Source organism: Anomaloglossus baeobatrachus, chromosome 6, assembly GCF_048569485.1.
Source record: "Anomaloglossus baeobatrachus isolate aAnoBae1 chromosome 6, aAnoBae1.hap1, whole genome shotgun sequence".
NCBI lineage: Eukaryota > Metazoa > Chordata > Amphibia > Anura > Aromobatidae > Anomaloglossus > Anomaloglossus baeobatrachus.
In genome coordinates, this window is record NC_134358.1 from 303009604 (window position 1) to 303030513 (window position 20910).

The 20910-nt window shown below is 42.1% G+C and overlaps 1 protein-coding gene across 6 annotated transcripts in view; it reads right to left on the reverse strand.

Moving 5' to 3' along the window:
* LOC142244310 (uncharacterized) overlaps window positions 1–20910 on the reverse strand; it is a 417067-nt gene that overhangs the window by 318277 nt on the left and 77880 nt on the right. For 5 of the 6 annotated variants that reach the window (XM_075316518.1, XM_075316516.1, XM_075316520.1 and 2 more), the window contains one exon: window positions 7212–7277. The exons of the other annotated variant lie outside the window; for it this stretch is intronic. In XM_075316518.1, the coding sequence (XP_075172633.1) occupies window positions 7212–7277 (66 nt within the window). The remainder of the gene's footprint in view (window positions 1–7211; window positions 7278–20910) is intronic. 6 annotated transcript variants of the gene reach the window in all.

Below are 20910 nucleotides of genomic sequence, written 5' to 3' on the forward strand. Positions count from 1 at the left end.
TCAAATTGCATTTTATTGCAATGTGGCGTTGGCCAAAAAATATTTTTATAGACTGAATTTACGAAAGCAGCAATACCAAATATGAGTATTTTATTTCTTTATTTCTACAGGGGGGCAATTGGAACGTTCGTTTTTTCATATTTTTAAAAATTTTTGGTTTTCACTTTCTACTGTGTGTATGTAAAGCCAGCTTTACACCTTACAATTAGGTGTGCGATCTCGTATGCGATGTGACACGCCCAGGTCGCATATGCGATATAATGAGATCGAACGTAGGTCGTTCATTTGCTGTCACACGTGCGTTAGTAGTCTATGTTAAATTGATCAATTTTGTGTGCGATCCTTTAGATCATGTGTTCTGTGACGTATGCATTGGGCACCCTTTTTTTTTTATTTATTTATTGACTTGCCAAGCGTGTGTAATGTGTAGGGATGCGTTTTTACTATGTCATCTGCCATTCAGCTCTGCTACATGGCCGCTAACAGCAGACACAGACAGCCATGTAGCAGAGCTGAATGGCAGATGACAGCAGACACAGAAAGAGCCGCACGATCAGAATGAACTCGGGTTAACTTCACCCGACTTCATTGTCATGCTGCAGCTCTGTCTGTGCCGCGTCCTGATTAGCGGTCACCTGTGAAGGACTCACCGGTGACCGCTAAACTCCTGAGTGACTGAATTGAGCAGCCCTTTCTCATATACTCACAGATCCCCGTTGCGGCGCTGCACGGCATTCACACTGCTCCGGCGGCTTTTACCATTTTGAAAATGCCGGCCGCTCATTAAACAATCTCGTATTCCCTGCTTTCCCCGCCCACCGGCACCTATGATTGGTTGCAGTGAGACACGCCTCCACGCTGAGTGACAGGTGTCACAGTGCACCCAATCACAGCAGCCGGTGGGCGTGTCTATACTGTGCAGTGAAATAACTAATTAAATAATTTAAAAAAACGGCGTGCGGTCCCTCCCAATTTTAAAACCAGCCAGATAAAGCCATACGGCTGAAGGCTGGTATTCTCAGGATGGGGAGCTCCACGTTGTGGGGAGCCCCCCAGCCTAACAATATCAGCCAGCAACCGCCCAGAATTGCCGCATACATTAGATGCGACAGTTCTGGGACTGTACCCGGCTCTTCCAAATTTGCCCTGGTGCATTGGCAAATCGGGGTAATAAGGAGTTATTGGCAGCCCATAGCTGCCAATAACTCTTAGATTAATCATGTCAGGCGTCTCCCCGAGATACCTCCCATGATTAATCTGTAAGTGACAGTAAATAAACACACACACACATGAAAAAATCCTTTATTAGAAATAAAAAACACAAACGTATACCCTGGTTCACCACTTTAATAAGCCCGAAAAAGCCCTCCATGTCCGGCGTAATCCAGGATGGTCCAGCGTCGCTTCCAGCGATGCTGCATGAAGGTGACCGGAGCTGCAGAAGACATCGCCGCTCTTGTCAGCTCCACGCAGCAACTGAGGTGAGTTGCGCGATCAGCTGAGTTGTCACTGAGGTTACCCACGGCCACCGCTGTATCCAATGACAGTGGGTAACCTCAGTGACAGCTCAGCTGATAAAGCTGATTCCCTTTATTAGCTGCGTGGAGATGACAGGAGCGGCGGTGTCTGCTGCAGCTCCGGTCACCTTCATGCAGCAGAGCTGGAAGCGACGCTGGACCATCCTGGATTACGCCGGACATGGAGGGCTTTTTCGGGCTTATTAAAGTGGTGAACCAGGGTATATGTTTGTGTTATTTATTTCTAATAAAGTATTTTTTCGGGGGTGTGTGTTTATTTACTGTCACTTACAGATTAATCATGGAAGGTATCTTGGGGAGACGCCTGACATGATTAATCTATGAGTTATTGGCAGCTATGGGCTGCCAATAACTCCTTATTACCCCGATTTGCCAATGCACCAGGGCAAATCGTGAAGAGCCGGGTACAGTCCCAGAACTGTCGCATCTAATGTATGTGGCAATTCTGGGCGGCTGCTGGCTGATATTGTTAGGCTGGGGGGCTCCTCATAACGTGGAGCTCCCCATCCTGAGAATACCAGCCTTCAGCCGTATGGCTTTATCTGGCTGGTTTTAAAATTGAGGGGGACCGCACGCCTTTTTTTTAATTATTTTTTCACTGCACAGTATAGACACGCCCACCGGCTGCTGTGATTGGGTGCAGTGAGACACCTGTCACTCAGCGTAGGGGCGTGCCTCACTGCAACCAATCATAGGTGCCGGTGGGCGGGGAAAGCAGGGAATACGAGATTGTTTAATGAGCGGCCGGCTTTTTCAAAATAGTAAAAGCTGCCAGAGCAGTGTGAATGCCATGCAGCGCCGCGACGGTGATCGGGGATCGGTGAGTATGAGAGAGGGGGTAAGAGGGATAGACTGACATGGACATAGAGAGAGGGACAGAGATAGTGACCGACTGACAGAGATTAGTGAATGACAGACATTGTGAGGCTCTTCAGAACGCAGCTTTTCAGCTGCGCTCTGAAGCAGACCTTTTTTAAGCTGCGGTGCAGAGCACACACCTGCGCACATAGCCTCAGACATCAAAATTGTACGAGGGATGTCACACGTTTCAATTGACTAGGTTCGTACAACAAAACGTCCAATGTATGAGGAATAAACGGCGTGTATGCGATCACCGTATTTGCATTCAATCTTGATCGCACGTAGGTGTCACACGCAAATACGTCACGAACGATGCCGGATGTGCGTCACTTACAACTTGACCCCAACGACGGATTGTGAGATATATTGAAGCGTGTAAAGCGGGCTTAAGTCCCCTAAGGGAAATTGAACCTGCAATCAACAGATTGTTTGACCTATATACAGCAATACCATAGTAGAAAATCACAGTCTCCTATGAATGCTAGCTACAAGTTGGCTTTCACAGGAGTACTATCATGACCGGCACGGGTCTTCAGCAGACCCCCGCCTGTCATTGCAACCCATTGGTACTTCGCAATCATGTCACAGGAGGACTGATGAGCACATAGAATGATGCACCTCCCTGATGTGCACATTAAATACCTCTGTCAGAGGCTGAACCCTGCATCTGTTAAAGGCAGATGTTGGCTGAATAACATGGCAATACTCTGTCAGGAAAGATGAGGGCTCCACTTGCGTGCTCACATCAAAGTCAGGGAGCCATCATATGCCAAACTGTACGAGATAAGTCAGAAAAGGGTTAAAAGTACATCTCCTCTGAAACACTCCAGCATTTCAGAAAAAAATATAACGATCTGCAATTGTGCAGCTGGACATGGATTCATGCTACCCACAGTTTCAGCAGCATGAAATAGGTTACCGGTTCAAATAATTCTTTGTTATAGAGGTCTCAGTACATAAAACAAACTATAGAGGTATAGTAAATGGCGCGCTCCCAGGGACCACCATGGAATCTGTATAGATAGATATCAAATTATTTTATTGGTATTAAAGGTCATACAAACACATTTCTGCCCTCAAAAGGCCTTCATCAGGTAATATAAGCACTGCGGTAAGCCCTGCACATTTCTGCTCATCTGATTAGCAGACACATGCGACTAACAGATACGCCATGTGGGTTGCCATGGCAGCGTGGGGTCAGATGGTGACCCCTGTCGCTGCCATGACATGTTTCTTGTTAATGCTGACAGAGTGCTGGCACTCACAGGAAATCAGCATTTCTGCTGATCAGAATGTTTTTTGGTTGCTGCAACATTGCAATAAAATGCAATAACAGGCAATGAAAACATCGCATCTAACCAAAAAAGTAGTATTAAAAAAGCCAGCTCAAGACGCAAAAAATAAGCCATCACTAAGCCCCAGATCAAAAAAAAAATGAGAACATTACAGGTGTCGGAAAATGGCAACAAAAGAGCAAATCTTTTATTTGGGCTAACTTTAGAATTTGTTTTCTCCACTTAGAAAAAAAAAATATATAATCATGTTTGTTATCTACAAACTCGTACTGACCTGGAGAATCATATCGCCAGGTCAGTTTTGCAATATAATGAACAAGGTAAATAAAATAAACAAAAACAATTGTGCAATTGCACTTTTGTTTTGCAATGTCATCACACGTCAATTTTATTCCCATTTTTCAGTACAATATATGGTAAAACTAATTGTTTCAAACAAAAGAATAACACTTCCCACAAAAAAATAAGCCCTCATATGGTAATATTGCCAGAAAACTAAAAAAGTTATGGTCATTGGAAGAAAGGAAGCAAAAAACTAAAACAAAAAATGGAAAAAAATCGCCCACGGATGAAGGGGTTAAAATGATCTAAGTTTTAGGGACTTATGCCACATAGGCCCCTTAAAGGGAACCTGTCAGGTGCAATATGCACACAGAACCACGAGCAGTTCTGGGTGCATATTGCTAGTCCCTGCCTAACTGTCCCTGTATACACTAGAATCGATAAAGAGATCTTTAGAATTATTTTTAAAGATCTTTTACCTTATGCTAATGAGCGAGGGCAGTAGTCCCCAGGGCGTTAATACCCCAGCTAGTCGCCCAGCGTAGCATGTTAGTATGTTCCTGTGGGTGTGCTAAAATGTTAATGAATGCGCAGCGTCACAGGATGATCTTACTCACCTCTCCACTGCCATCGCTGCCAAACGCTGGATTTCAGCTTAGTGCGCATGATCCCAGAGTTTGAGTCATGCTAATTATGAAACCGGATGTACGAGTCCTGGCTTCAAACTGAAGTAGTGCGCATGAAACTCCGGGGTCATGTGCACTGAGCCGGAATCCAGCGATGGCAGCGGAGAGGTGAGTGAGATTATCCTGTGACGCTGCGCATTCATTAGCATGATAGCACACCCACAGGGATGTACTAACATGCTAATATAAGGCGACTAATGCCCAGGGAACTAGTGTCCTCGCTCACTGGCATACGGTATAAGATCTTAAGAAATACTTTTTCTAAAGATCTTTTTATCTGTGCTAGTGTATACAGGGACGGTTAGGCAGTGATTAGACATATGCACCTAGAACTGCTCGTGGTTCTGGGTGCATATTGCACCTGACAGGTTCCCCTTAACACTAGAAGTCCCAGAGAGGGGTCATTTAACATTTCTACCTTTGGAAACCAGAGACGGGTCGAATGACCTGAAGGATTTTAGCTAACATCCTATAATCACCGTCTTTTGTTCTGTAATTAAGGCCATTACTGTTGCACCACAGGGGGTTGTTGTTTTCTATTGAGTTTAGCCATTTAGTTTCTAGTTAGTTCTGTTCAGTTTGGACTAAGGGTCATTTGACCCTCTTTCGAGACTTCAGAGGGGAGCTCGACATTTCTGGGACTTCTAGTGGTAAAGTCACTTCAAGTGTGATTTAGTCCCTAAAAAAAAAAAAATAAATAAAATTTTGTTGCAAAATGAAAAAATTGCTGATAAGCTTTTAACCCTTCTAATGTCCTAACAAAAAAAACAAAATGATGTTTCAAAAATGTTTATGATATAGAGCAGATATGTGGTAAATGTTATTTATTAACAATTTTGTGAGAGAGAACTATCAGGTTTAAGGGCATAAAAAATGCAAAGTTTTCAAAATGTGTAAAATTTTCGATATTTTAATTAATAAAACACAAATCATATTGACCTAAAGCTACCACTAACATGAAATACAATGAAAAAAAACAATCTCAATCACTGGGATCGGTTGAAGGGTTCCAGAGGTATTACCACATAAAGTGACATTGGTCAGAACTGAAATATCTGGTCTGCTCAACCAGGAGAAAACAGGCTTGGGGTGAAGGACTTAGGGTATGTGCGCACGTTGCTTTTTACCTGCTTTTTACCTGCTTTTTTGCTGCTTTTTCTTCTGCGCTGTTTAATGCCAAAATGGATGTGTTCTTCTATTCAAGCAAAGTCTATGGGAATTTGGGTTTCTTGTTCACACTATGTTGTTCAAAATGCTGCCTTTTTGTGGCAGAACTTTGGTCAAAAACTCAGCTTTGCAGTGCAAAACCCAAATGGCAAAAACAATTGACATGTTGCTTCTTTGAAAAGCTGAGTTTTTGACCAAAGTTCTGCCACAAAAAGGCAGCATTTTGAACAACATAGTGTGAACAAGAAACCCAAATTCCCATAGACTTTGCTTGAATAGAAGAACACATCCATTTTGGCATTAAACAGCGCAGAAGAAAAAGCAGCAAAAAAGCAGGTAAAAAGCAGGTAAAAAGCAACGTGCGCACATACCCTTAAGGTACAGCCAGAGTGTGCAAGAATTAAAAGACAGCAAACATAGCACATACTCACTCCATGGATACCCTGATGCTTTTCTCCCCTACTGGTTGGAGCAGGACCGCAGCAGCCAGTCAGCTGTGGCCACTGATTGGCTGCAGCTGTCAAGTGTAGACCAGGCCAGAAGAGAATAAAGAGACCAGTGGCAGTGGTAGACCTGACCAATGGGACAGACCTATAGAGGAGCATGTGATATTTAATTATAGCACACTTGCGTCAACCTTAAATTACAAAAATGGGTGGAAACACCTATAATATATAAGACCTCAAAGTTTGCAACCTAATTGTCATTAACCATTACACATGTATGCCATAAATTTATTAAAATGCACTTCATTAGATACATTGTATAAACCAACACATCAAATAAGGAAAAATATAAATTTGTGGATATGCTACCACAACCTACAAATGTACACATTCCCTTGCTTGTACAGTATTTTGAAATCAATCAAATGATATTGCATGTAATATCGCATGTAAAGTTAATAGAATAACACATACATTAACTAATGAATAAAAATATGCCCGAACTGCTGCAAGTTTTAAGTGTTATTTTTTGGGAGCATTAAATGGGAAACTTTGTAATATATCTTATCAGAGAATTCTGCTGTGTTTCTCCATCTATGAGACATTTCTACCTCTAAACTTGTCATACAATCTGAAATGTCCAGCTCAACTGTCTTGCTCAAGGCAAGATGGACTGCCAGCTCACTGTAGTGTCAGATTAAACAGCTCATTACACTCAATAGAGAGGGAAGAAGGAAGGAAGATTGAGGAGCTGAGTGAAAGAACAAGAAAAGCACAAAAAGATGAGCTTTTCACTCTAGAGCTGGATTCACAGCCACACTGATCACTGCTATTCTATTATTTTCTTCTGTAACTATTCTCCAGAAGTGCAGGAATCTACCCCAGTGTGCTGTGCTGTGTATAGGAAAGGTCATAGCATAATATTGGAATGCTCACCATATGTCTCTTTCCATTTAAATGAATTTCAAAATCTTTAGAATTAAAGGCGGTAACATGACACATCTAAGCAGAAAGAACACAATAGGTTAGGTTAGTCTTCGATATTCAGTTTTACCAAACTGCTACACTATATAAATACATTTTAAATGCAAACACAGCCTATTAGAGCGTTAGTAGTAATATTTTTCTAACTTTTTGTTAATGTAGCCATAATACGTGCCCACGATGCAGACATGTTGCGTCCTCTCCTGCGGGGCCATGAGTGTTCCCCGCAGCTACTCATGCCCACAATCAGGATTCGGGGCGCTGTGGTCTGTCTGTTCGCCCTGTGGATAACACTCGTGACTCCGCAGCATAAAATTACATGCTGCAACTTGGGAAGCCGCACTGCATGTCAGATTACGCTGTGGCGAAAACAAGCATAATGGGCAGGAGAGTTGCAGAAATCCCATCCACTGTGCTTGTACTGTACAACACGGTGTTTTAGACTCCACGATAAAACACCACATCCAAAACGCTGTGAACCTGATTGTGGGCACGCAGCCTAAGGTGTTTGTGTTTTATTTATTTTTTTGCAGGATGAGCGGTTTGCACTGTATCACTATTTTCTAGTACCTATAACCTTATTTTTTCATCAATAGTCTTGTGTAAGGGCTGCTTTTCCATGAGGCAAGCTGACGTTTTTAATAGTATCATTTTCAAGTACATACAATGTTTTGATTGCTTTTTATTGTATTTTTTTGTGGAAGTGCACTAACTAAAAAAATCTACATTCTGGTGTTTTGAATTTCATTAACTTTTTGACACTTATCCTATGGGCGCAATAATGCACATGGGGATAGCAAATACATTTATTTTGCATTTCTATATTTTGCAATAATTAATTTAAACTTTTATATTTACTAACCCTTTTTTCTATATTTTATCACTTTTTTTTTTCTTCCCCTAAGGGTCAAACATTCCTCGTGTATTTTTCCAGTGTATAGCAAAAAAATCTTATAGGAACCAATATGGCAGCAATGGGGCCACCCCAGCTGACATGGAAGCCTATCGGCACCCTGTGATTGTGTTACAATCCAGATTTGCATCAATCAATCATTCTGTAGTTTACACCACTTTTATAAAAGAATAAAAATTAACAATGTCAATGTTATACAACAGCACTCATTGAAATTATTATATTAAAAATAATAATTTATTTTGTATCTTAGAAGTTTCTTTTTTTGTGCAACTGGTGTTAATGTCAGACAACAGAGTTCCATCTGATTTTATCTCTAGCTTGCTATAAAATACAGATATAGTACCCTGGTTCCTCTATTGGCAAACAAAGCCCAGAAAAAAAAAACACAATTAAGACATGCTGGTCATCACTGCAGACAATCCTTGGCTGAAACAATCACATATCAGAATAGAAAACTGTAGAGACGAGAAAATGCTGGCATTGCCTTACACAGTTACTTCACGAAGGAGAGGATCCAAAGAATCCATTTATACGGAGGCCATAATTAGATATGATGGCGCTCAACTTGCATTAGTCCAGGTAGGGCAGCACGGTGGCTCACTGGTTAGCACTGCAGTCTTGCAGCGCTGGGGTCCTGGGTTCAAATCCCACCAAGGACACCATCTGCAAGGAGTTTGTATGTTCTCCCTGTGTTTGCATGGGTTTCCTCCGGGTTCCTCCCACACTCCAAAGACATACAGCTAGGGAATTTAGATTGTGAGCCCCAATGGGGACAGTGTTCCTGATGTATGGAAAGCGCTGCGGAATATGTTAGCGCTATATAAAAATAAATATTTATATTTTTTTTTTTAGGTATAATCCTCATATGTATGTGTGGCATTGTCCATCCGTTTTTATTTCAATTGCCCATTTGTGAGTACGTTTTTTAAAAATATTTATCATCTGTGTGGTATCCGTGCTTTTCGGTATGGATAAAGGAATATTAATTACAAAGCTTCTACTATATTTGTACTTAAACACATCGGTGGATTTTCCTAAGGAAGAAGAGGGGATATCTCTTCGAAAAGCGTAGAATAAACCATCCACATTGCTTTTATTTTTTTGAGTGCTTCTTTGTACAGCAGCGCGGAGTATACCACAATTATCCTGGTTTTTGTTTTGCTTCTGCCTTTGGCACGTGGGATGGGCTGCAGCTGTAATATGTCTATACTGGTTGTGAGTATCACAACCATTCCAGGTGAGCGGTTTTCCTATTAAAAAGTCATATTTTACACTGGTAAGACCCTATCGCGCTCCTTATATCCACAGCTTGTTTCCTGACTATCAAACTGACAGTAACATTAACAGCACAGCGACATGGGGTGCATGGTTCGACACGTACACCGATGGATTGCTAAGACAGCCATTAAAAATAAGACAAGAAAATAAAACACACATTGTTGCCGTCACAAGAGTCAGATCTATAAAAATGAAAAAAATTACTCCGATCAGTAAATGGCACAATGAGAAAAAAAACAAAAAATCGAAAAGACCCGAATTAAATTTTTTGGCCACCACAACATTGCAAAAAAATGCAATAAGAGGCGATTCAATCACATTCATACAAAAATGAGATCAGTAAAAATGTCAGCTCTAGGCGCAAATAAAAAATAAACTCTCACAGAGCTATATATCCTGAAACTTGAAAATGATACAGGTCTTGAAAAATGGTGACATGCAAATTTCATTTTTTTTAACTTTTTTTTTTTTAAATTTTCGTTTTGTGTTTTTTTTTTACAATTTAAATTAAAAAAATTGTACGTTTAGTATATTTGTAATCGTACTGAGCTGGAGAATCATTCCGCTAGATCTTTTTACTGTATAATGAAGATGGTAAATAAAGAAACAAAAAAAAAAAAAAAACATTGTAGAATTGCACTTTTTTTTGCAATTTCAAAACACTTAGAATTTTCTTGCTTTCTAGTGCATCACATGATATTCAACAGTATAACAAGTCCCGCAAAAAAAACAAGCCCTCATTTGTGGATAGAGAAGTAAAAAAAGTGAGAGCTCTGTGAAGGGGTTAAAGGACGAAAAAAATTAGAGCCAAAGCTTATAAGACCAAATAGCAAAAATGGATATAAAACAAAGTAACAGACAGAACTAGATATGCATCTAGATTAAAAAAACAGTGTATAAAATGGAGTTTTGGTATAACTGTGCCACAAAATCAATTATGTTCACATATGGATATTGATTTTTCTCACTGACAGGTTATGAATAGGGATGAGTGAACCCGAATGGTAAAGTTCAAGGTTCATACCGGACATCGGGTGTCCGAGCCTCGGACCTGAACATTTTAAAAAAGTCTGTCAGAGTTCGGTGTTCGGGTACTGTTCATATGTTAATAAAGTTTGTAGGAAGGCTGCAGAGCAGGCAACGCGCATGTTGCCTGTCCACTGCTCTGAACAATAAAGAAAGAACAAATAAATAAATGATGTGGGCTCCAGCCTATTTTTGATAACCAGCGCAGGTAAAACAGACAGACACTGCAGGCTGTAAACCTCAGCTGTCAGCTTTATCTTGGCTGGTTATCAAGAATAGAGGGGATCCCACGCTGGTTTTTAAATTAGAAAATTATTTAAATAAATTTAAAAAAAATGGAATGGGGGGTCCCCTCTATTTTGATACCAGTTAAGGTAATTATGGTATTTCTCACGAGCGGTGACGACAATTCACAGCTGACATCAGTCTCAAAAGTATTACCCCGATTGCCACCGCACCAGGGCAATTGGGAAAAGCTGGGCAAAGTGCCATTATTGGCGCATCTAAAGGATGCACCACTTCTGGGGAGGCTGCAGGCTGCTACTTTTAGGCTAGGAAGTGCCAAATAACCATGGGCCTCAGATGTCTGCTTTACCTTGGCTAGTTATCAAAAATAGGGTGGAGCCCACGTAGATTTTTTTAAAATTATTTAAATAATTAAAAAAAAAACAAACACGTTGTGGGATCCCCTCTATTTTTGATAATCAGCCAAGGAAAAGTTGACAGCTGAGGGTTGCATCCTGAATTTGCTGCCTTACCAGCACTGGTTATCAAAAATATTTTTTTTTTGTTTTTTTTATTCCTGTAATAATCCAGGAGGGGGAGTCGGAGACCCCTGAAGTATGTAAGATGATAGTAAATGCATTATATCAGCAGAGGGAGCTGGCACTCTAATAATGCTGGGAAACTGAAGAATCCACCAAGTGTAACTAGCTCCCCCAGTGGATCAGAAGGGAATAGTCATGCGAGCTAGGGTCTGAGCAGCGAGATTGCGTGGTACCAGGGATGAGGCAGAGGCAGAGTCAGAGTCAAGGGAGATCAGAGTCAGAAGCAGAGAGAGAACGTCAGGGACCAGAGGAGAACAATTACCGACATCTGTCACTAGCCGAGTTTGGGAGCCAGGAAAGCAGGTGTAAGTGGGGAAACACAGAGACTGAACAACCAAGAGGGGAGTGGAGGGGAAGAACGGAAGTCAGGGAGGACAGACACAGTCAGGACGACAGAGAATCAGGGAGGATGGGCATTGTAAGGAGGTTGGGAATCAGGGAAAACAGACGTGGTAAGGAGGACAGGAGTAGGGAGGACAGACGTGGTAAGGAGGACAGGAGTCAGGGAGGACAGACAAGGTAACTTAACAGGATAAGACAACTTACAGAGAACAACGAACACACTGCAAGGCAGAACTATAACTGGGTGCCACATAATTGGAAATGACCACAAGAAAAGGCGCCATGATCCTGGAAACGAGGCATAGAGGGGAGGATCCTCCCACCAGACACGCTCCAGGGAACACTGACAGCTGTGAGTCATGACAATTCCCTATCCGCATTTGTTTGCAGGGCAATTGCCCCCATTTTGCAGCCACCTAGCTCATATTATGACCATTTTACAGCACACAACTTTTGGGTCTTCATTGACTTATATGAGGTTTGGCATCTGGGGTTAAGTCCGGGCCCAAAACCAAACTTTTATTTAAAGTCCGGTGAATCCGAACATCCACAGGTCCCCTCATCTATAAATTTGAACAAACATTTTAAAAATGGTTAACCTCCTTAACCCCTTCATGACCGATGACATTTTACAAGAGGCATAACTTTTTTTTTTATTGTTCTGTGGCACGAGTTGTACTTCTGAATGACACCATTTCATTTGCCACACAGAGTACTGAAAAATGAGACAAAAATTCCATCTGCAATGAAATTATGGTAAAATTGACCTGGAAATATCCTCCTCATTGGTACGATTACAGAGATACCACACTTGTCCATTTTTTGTTTAAATTATTTTAGTGGTAAAAAATCAAATTATAAAGAAAAATTAAAAATTGATTGTATTGCCATTCACCAATACAAAAACGGATTCATTTTTCTTTCGATGGAGCGGAGAGGGGGCTTATTTTTTCGACAACAAGACCACAATTTTATTGATACCATTTTGTGAGACATATGACATTTTGATTGCTACTTACAGCATTTTTTGCAGTACTGACTAAAATAAATCAAATTTGGCACTTTCATTTTTTTGTGTGTTTATGGTGTTCATCGATAGTTTTAATTATTTTCAAATTTTGATAGATCATACTTTTATGGACTTTTACTACATATTTCAATTTTTTATCATATCTATCTTTATTGGGAGAAAAGGGGGGTGATTTCAACTTATGTTTTGTTGTGTTTTTTTTAACTTATGACTTCTGATCATGGGCAGTGAGCCTCTTTAAAGCTGGGGCATATACACCTGGGGGTCAAAAGGAGCTCAAAGCTGACTGGTACAAAGCGGCACACGTGCAGCTTTTTACTGTGCTGCAATGACGCTGGCTATTTTAAAGCATGTTATCACACGTGATAACATGCTAAGTGGGCTGACTAGCCAGTGAACTAACCCCTGTGAGACTAGTCACTGCCCTTATTAGCATCTCATAAACTATCTTAAATACTTTTTTCTAAAGATGTTTATATATGCTACTAGATGCTGGGACTGTCAGACAGGGGATTCTAGATATGCACCCAGAACTACTGGTGGTTCTGGGTGCACTGGGGACCTGACAGGTTCCCTTTAATGTCTAGTGTCAGAGCAAACCAACTTGATCACACTATGATAAGGCTTGAGCAACATGGTGCAGCCAGATGTTGTTGGAACTGTGCAACAAAAAGGAGACAAATAGGTAGTCCAGCTCACACTCAAGTTCCCACCAGACTAGTGTGCAATATGCTTCAAAGGGAACTTGCTAAATTATGCCAAGTCACATATATGCATTTAATACACTTCTATGAGCTTTTTCCTTATCCTCAGACACAGGACTGCTTATGACATACACAGTTCTCATGGTATTAGCTTGTAGTTGGCCATTTCTTGGAATTCGCAGGGTGTAGTTGGCAAACAAGCAGGGTATCGCAACACTACTAAATTTCTTCTTCTTTACTGGGCACTAAGAAATTCAAACACAAAATGGAGTCTTGGTCCAAAGTCTCTAAAATGGCTGCTGAGCAGGAGCAGGCCTGTGGCCTCCATCACCCAGTCACAGGCAGGATTTCAAAGAAGATCCATGATGATAGACATGGATGTCTGCAACAGACCCCCGGCTGCGATTTCAACCCATCTGCGCCCACGATCACATCACAGGAGTTCCAATGAGAGCACGGAATCATTGTCCCCCATGCCAGCGCTCTGTTATGGAGAACCTGTCAAGTGGGAAAATGCTATTAACCTGCAGATATGGAGTTAATTTGCAGGTTAATAGCATTCTGAACCTGCCCAGAGCCTGCACATTAAACCCCGCTGCCAGGAGGAAATGAACGTTAATCCACCTGGCAGTTTTTCGGTTTCAGTCACAGGGGTGGTGCCAGTGCGAGGTCAGATACCGCTCTGTGTATGGAGAGCGGCGGTTGTAACCATGCCCCCCCCGTACTAACAGCCACTCAGCATTAGAAACAGCTGTCAGTCAGTGAAGGGTGTGTGGTTACAACCGCTGCTCTTGATACACAGAACAGGGACTGAATCTGTGCCGTACCGCCCCTGTGACTAAAGCCGGAACGCTGCAGAGAAGATTAAAAGACTATTAATCACAGTTAAAACCAAATTGCTAAAACACTATATAGTATAACAACAACCATAGTTATAATACAGACCTGGCACTTTGGCAAGTTTGACACTGCATGGATCTGGACCTTTACAGTCTGGGTCCGCCAATCGGTATTTAGGACACACAGACGTTGAAGGCATGAGGGCTCTTATTACCCTTACATGGACAAAATAACAATCTTTATTCCAATAAACTTAAAAATAATTTTGAGAAACATTTACATAAAATTGTTTTAATCAGCAAATTATAAATCAATACAGGAGTAGGTATCACGTGCAGGCAAGACCAGCTAATCTGTGTTATTCCACCCTGATTACCAATTGATAGTTTCCCCACAATGTACATAGGAAATTCTAGCAAAAATGCCCCAAGTGACACCGGAATCAGGCTGTCTGCCACTAACTTATGCTGCTGTCAGATTACATAGCAAAAACCTGCTGACAGATTCCCTTTAATGACACGTTCTGAAAAAAACTTGGGCTGGTCTAAATGTAGGTTCTACAAAGTGTGCAGAATTATTAGGCAAGTTGTATTTTAGACGATTTTTTTTTTATTATTATTGATCAACAACTATGTTCTCAATCAACCCAATAGACTCATAAATATCAAAGTTTAATATTTTTGGAAGTTGGAGTGTTTTTTTTTTAGATTTGGCTATCTTAGGAGGATATCTGTTTGTGCAGGTAACTATTACTGTGCAGAATTATTAGACAACTTAATAAAAACTAAATATATTCCAATGTTTATTTTCACCAGGTAAACCAATATAACTGCACAAAATTTAGAAATAAACATTTCTGACATGCAAAAACAAAACCTCCAAAAAATTAGTGACCAATATAGCCACCTTTCTTTATGATGACACTGAACAGCCTACCATCGATAGATTCTGTCAGTTGCTTCATCTGTTTACGATCAAAATTGCGTGCAGCAGCCACCACAGCCTCCCAGACACTGTTCCGAGAGGTGTACTGTTTTCCCTTCCTGTAGATCTTACATTTTATGAGGGATCACAGTTTCTCTATGGGGTTCAGATCAGGTGAACAAAGGGGCCATGTCACTGTGGAGTAGTTTTATGCATGCGATGGAGCATTGTCCTGCATGAAAATCATGTTTTTCTTGAACGATACCGACTTCTTTCTGTACCACTGCTTGAAGAAGTTGTCTTCCAGAAACTGGCAGTAGGTCTGGGAGTTGAGCTTCACTCCATCCTCAACCCGAAAAGGTCCCACAAGTCCATCATTGATAATACCAGCCCATTCCAGTACCCCACCTCCACCTTGCTGGCGTCTGAGTTGGAGTGGAGCTCTCTGCCCTTTACTGATCCAGCCTCTGGCGCATCCATCTGGCCCATCAAGAGTCACTCTCATTTCATCAGTCCATAAAACCTTTCAAAAATCAGTCTTAAGATATTTCTTGGCCCAGTCTTGACGTTTTATCTTATGTTTCTTGTTGGTGGTCATTTTTCAGCCTTCCTTACCTTGGCCATGTCCCTGAGTATGGCACACCTTGTGCTTTTTGATACTCCAGTAACGTTGCAGCTCTGAAATATGGCCAAACTGGTGGCAAATGGCATCTTAGCAGCTTCACGCTTGATTTTCCTCAATTCATGGACAGTAATTTTGCGCTTTTTTTGCCCAACACGCTTCTTGCGACCCTGTTGGCCATTTGCCATGAAACGCTTGATTGTTCGGTGATCACACTTCAAACATTTGGCAATTTCAAGACTGCTGCATCCCTCTGCAAGACATCTCCCAATTTTAGACTTTTCAGAGCCCGTCAAATCTCTCTTCTGACCCATTTTGCCAAAGGAAAGGAGGTTGCCTAATAATTAAGCACACCTTATATAGGGTGTTGATGTCATTACACTACACCCCTCCTCATTACACAGATGCACATGACCTGATTTACTAAATTGGTAGTTTGCTCTCAAGCCTATACAGCTTGGAGTTGGACAACATGTATAAAATTATCATGTGATCAAAATACTCATTTGCCTAATAATTCTGCACATGGTGTATTTGGAGATTACTCTGCGGAGGTAACAAGGAAGAGAAAAGCCTTCAGCAAGGTGTGTTCAGTTCTCTATAGAAAGAATGCCAAATTTCAGTTACAGTATCTGGCCATACTGAAGATGAGAGACTAGAACGGGTACACAAAGACATTCAAATATCCATTGGAGACAGAGAACCACTTTCTTCAGGAGGGAAGTGCGACAACTCGGGGGAGGCGATTGAGGTTGGATGGAGACCGTTTGTGAACAGCAGTTTTCAGCTCTTTCCACAGATTCTCAATTGGATTCAGGTCTGGACTTTGACTTGGCCATTCTAACATCTGGATATGTTTGTGAACCACTCCATTTTAGATTTTGCTTTATGTTTGGGATCATTGTCTTGTTGGAAGACAAATCTCCGTTTCAGTCTCAGGTCTTTTGCAGACTCCAACAGGTTTACTTCAAGATTAGTCTTGTATTTGGCTCCATCCATCTTCCCATCAATTTTATCCATCTTCCCTGTCCCTGCTGAAGAAAAGCAGGGCCAAACCATGATGCTGCCACCACCATGTTTGACAGTGGGGATGGTGGGTTCAGGGTGATGAGCAATGTTGTTTTTACGCCAAACATTGTTTGGCATTGTACCCAAATAGTTCGATTTTGGTTTCATCTGATCAGAGCACCTTCTTCCACGTTTGGTGTGTCTCCCAGATGGCTTGGGGCAAACTTAAAACAACACTTTTTATGGATATCTTTGAGAAATGGCTTTCTCCTTGCCACTCTTCCATAAAGGCCAGATTTGTGCAGTGTACGACTGATTGTTGTCCTATGGACAGACTCTCCCACCTCAGCTGTAGATCTCTGCAGTTCATCCAGAGTTATCATGGGCCTCTTGGCTGCATCTCTGATCAGTCTTCTCCTTGTTTGAGATGAAAGTTTGAATGGACGGCCGGGTCTTGGTAGATTTGCAGTGGTATGATACTCCTTCCATTTCAATATGATCGCTTGCACAGTGCTCCTTGGGATGTTTAAAGTTTTGGAAATCTTTTTGTAACCAAATCTAGCTTTAAACATCTCCACAACAGTATCATGGACCTGCCTGTTGTGTTCCTTGGTCTTCAAGATGCTATCTGCGCTATAAACAGAACACTGAGACTATCACAGAGCAGGTGCATTTATACGGAGACTTGATTACACACAGGTGGCTTCTATTTATCATCATCAGTCATTCAGGGCAACATTAGATCATTCAAAGATCCTCAATGAACTTCTGGAGTGAGTTTGCTGCACTGAAAGTAAAGGGGACGAATAATATTGCATGCCCCACTTTTCAGTTATTTATTTTTTTAAAAAAGTTTAAAATAAGCAATAAATTTCGTTCAACTTCACAATTGTGTCCCACGTGTTGTTGATTCTTCACCATAACATTAACATTTTTATCTTTATGTTTGAAGCCTGAAATGTGGGATAAGGTTGAAAAACGCAAGGGAGCCGAATACTTTTGCAAGGCACTGTATATATATTTATATATTTTTTTTCTTTTAAGTGTGCCTGGTCACACGTGATGGAATTTTTTTTCCCCAGTCTTTCTCTCGCTTTCTAGAGTTGGTATTGCCCTGTTACAGGAGACCTACTTGCGAACAGGCGATTTTTTTTTTTTTTTATGTATGAACAAGATGTGGGTAGGAGGAGTGTACGGGTCTCCCTCAGTGGGTAGAAAAGCAGGGGTCTTAATTTTGATCAACCAAAATTTTGCTCATAGAGTAGAGGCCCAAGATAATGACAAGGAAGGGATGTATATTCATTTGGAGCTAGCTATCCCTCAGGGAAACTTGAGCATTCACAATATCTATGCCTCCAACATGGATAAGAAGCCTTAGGGTATGTTCACACAGGGATTTTTGGTGAGTTTTTTTCATGACCAAAACCTGATCTTGTGTCTGGAAATCTCATTTGAGTCATCTGCGTTTTTGAGTGGCGTTTTTCTACAAAATGGGTTGTATCAGTGAAAAACATTGCAAAAACGCTGCAAAGAATGTGACATGCTCATTCTTTGAAATCTACAGCAAAAACACAGGTATTTGACAAAACAGTCAGGAAAAAATCTGCAGGTGTTTGTGTGTATCTGTGTGTACATGAGATTTCAGAAATCTCAGACTTTGCTGGTACTGTAAAAAGCAGCTTTTAACATGGTTTTGCATAAAACCAAGGCAAATCTGCAGCTAAAAAATGCAGCAAAAACTAAACAGCCAAGATATTGTTGGACATGGCAACACAAAAAGAGGAAGGAGTAGACTTCAATGCGGTTAGGTCTCCAGAGGAAGATAGACGGAGGAGTGGGGGAGGGAGCTTAGAGGGGTTATTTCAAACATTGTTGATGGCTACAACGCTACAAGACTGCTGGAAGATGGACCATCACCACAAAAGCGAATTTACTCAATATTCCCATTACGCGTGGTCAAAAATTGACCATATACTGATGAGTCCTGGCACTGAACCAGAGAATAGAGGAAGTAGCAATAGAGAGCATGGAGATATCGGCCCACAGCCTGATACTAGTTCTGGTGTTGGATAGAATCCAGAGGGGTCAGAATTACATCTGATGTTTTCCCTCATTTCTCTTGAAGGATAGCAATTTCTCTAAAATTTTGAAGGAATGGTGGGTGGAATATACTCTTGCAAATGAGGGGCATGCGCAGGAGGCACTGTTGTATTGGGAATCCACCAAACCAGTCTTGAAAGGCAAACTGAAGGTGTACACGGCTAAGTTGAAAAGACAGACGAACAATAAGAAGTTTCAAGAAAGTAGCCTGGCAGTTAGAGAAGCCTATACTGAATTTTTGGAAAGACCGTCACAAAGCTTGAAGGAACGCTGGTTAGATGCGAAAAGGACATTTTTGTGTACTCACCGTAAAATGTCTTTCTTGGAGCCTTTCATTGGGGGACACAGACAGTGGGTTATATGTTGTCTCCAGGGGAGGCTTGACACTAGGTTTAAAAAAAGAGTTAGCTCCTCCTCCCACAGCAAATAACCCCAGCTAGGTGGGAACTAGCTCAGTTTGGTGTAAAAGCAGTAGGAAAATGATAACCAAAACCACAAGGGTGGGAGCTGTGTCCCCCAATGAAAGGCTCCAAGAAAGACATTTTACAGTGAGTACACAAAAATGTCCTTTCCTTTCTCGCCTTTTCATTGGGGGACACAGACAGTGGGACGTCCCAAAGCAGTCCCTGGGTGAGAACTGAACTATTAACAGTGTATAACGTCAGACTAAGAGCTGACTAACAACTGCAACTGCAGTGAACTCATAGCAAAACACTGTCAAGAACCGAGCAGTGGCCACTTATAAATGGGCCACTGCCACCTGAAGGACTTGTCTTCCAAGAGCAGCATCCGCAGAGGCATGTGTATGCACGCTGTAGAATTTTGTGAACGTGTGCACACTGGACCAGATAGCGGCCTTGCAAAGTTGGGCCGCCGAAGCCTGATGGCGGATAGCCCAGGAGGCACCCACTGCTCGTGTAGAGTGGGCCCGCACAGATTGAGGGGGAATGGTACCTCGTGCTTTGTATGCCTCACAGATGGCAGTCCTGATCCATCGAGAAATCGTGGATTTAGACGCCGGGTTGCCCTTTTTGTGTCCTACTGGGAGGACGAAGAGGGCATCGGACTTGCGCAACGGCGCTGTTCTAGAGATGTAGATCCGAAGAGCCCTGACAAGATCGAGAGTGTGAAGGGCTTTCTCAAAGGAGAGGACCGGGGTCGGGCAGAATGACGGTAACACAATGTCCTCGTTCAGGTGGAAAGAGGATACGACCTTCGGAAGGAAGGCGGGGGAAGGCCGAAGGACCACCTTATCATGATGGAATATCAGGTAAGGCGAGCGACAGGAAAGAGCTGCCAGTTCGGACACTCGCCTGATAGAGGTAATAACGACTAAAAAGGCAACTTTCCAAGACAGTCGTTGAAGACAGATTTCTCTTAGAGGTTCGAAAGGAGGCAGTTGAAGGACTCCCAGAACCAGATTCAGATCCCAGGGATCTAAGGGGTGGCGAGAAGCCAGCCGCTTCTGGAAAAAAATCAACAAGGCAGAAACTTGTCCTTTAAGGGTACTGAGAGCAAGACCCGAGTCCAGACCGTCTTGCAGAAAAGCAAGAACATTAGGGATTGAAAAGGTCAGGGGCGACCGATTATGACGGTCACACCAGGAAAGATAGGTCTTCCAGGTCCTGTGGTAAATGCTGGCGGAGGAAGGCTTCCGAGCATTAAGCATGGTATGAACTACCCTGGAAGAAAGACCCAATTTGGTTAGAATCAGGGATTCAAGCGCCACGCCGTCAAATGCAGCTGTGCTGTATTCTGGTGGAATATTGGACCTTGCGACAGGAGATCCGGGTGGTCGGGAAGATGCCAGGGAGTGTCGCAGAGAAGTTGGAGGAGCTCTGGATACCAGGCTCTCCTGGGCCAGTCCCGGGCCACGAGGATCACCGGGATTCCCTCCGCTTTGATTTTCTTGATTACTCTCGGAATGAGAGGAAACGGAGGGAAGATGTAGGGCAGGCGAAACTGCGACCATGGAAAAACTAGGGCGTCGGAGCCCAGCGCTAGCAGGTCTCTCGACCGAGATATGAAGGGACG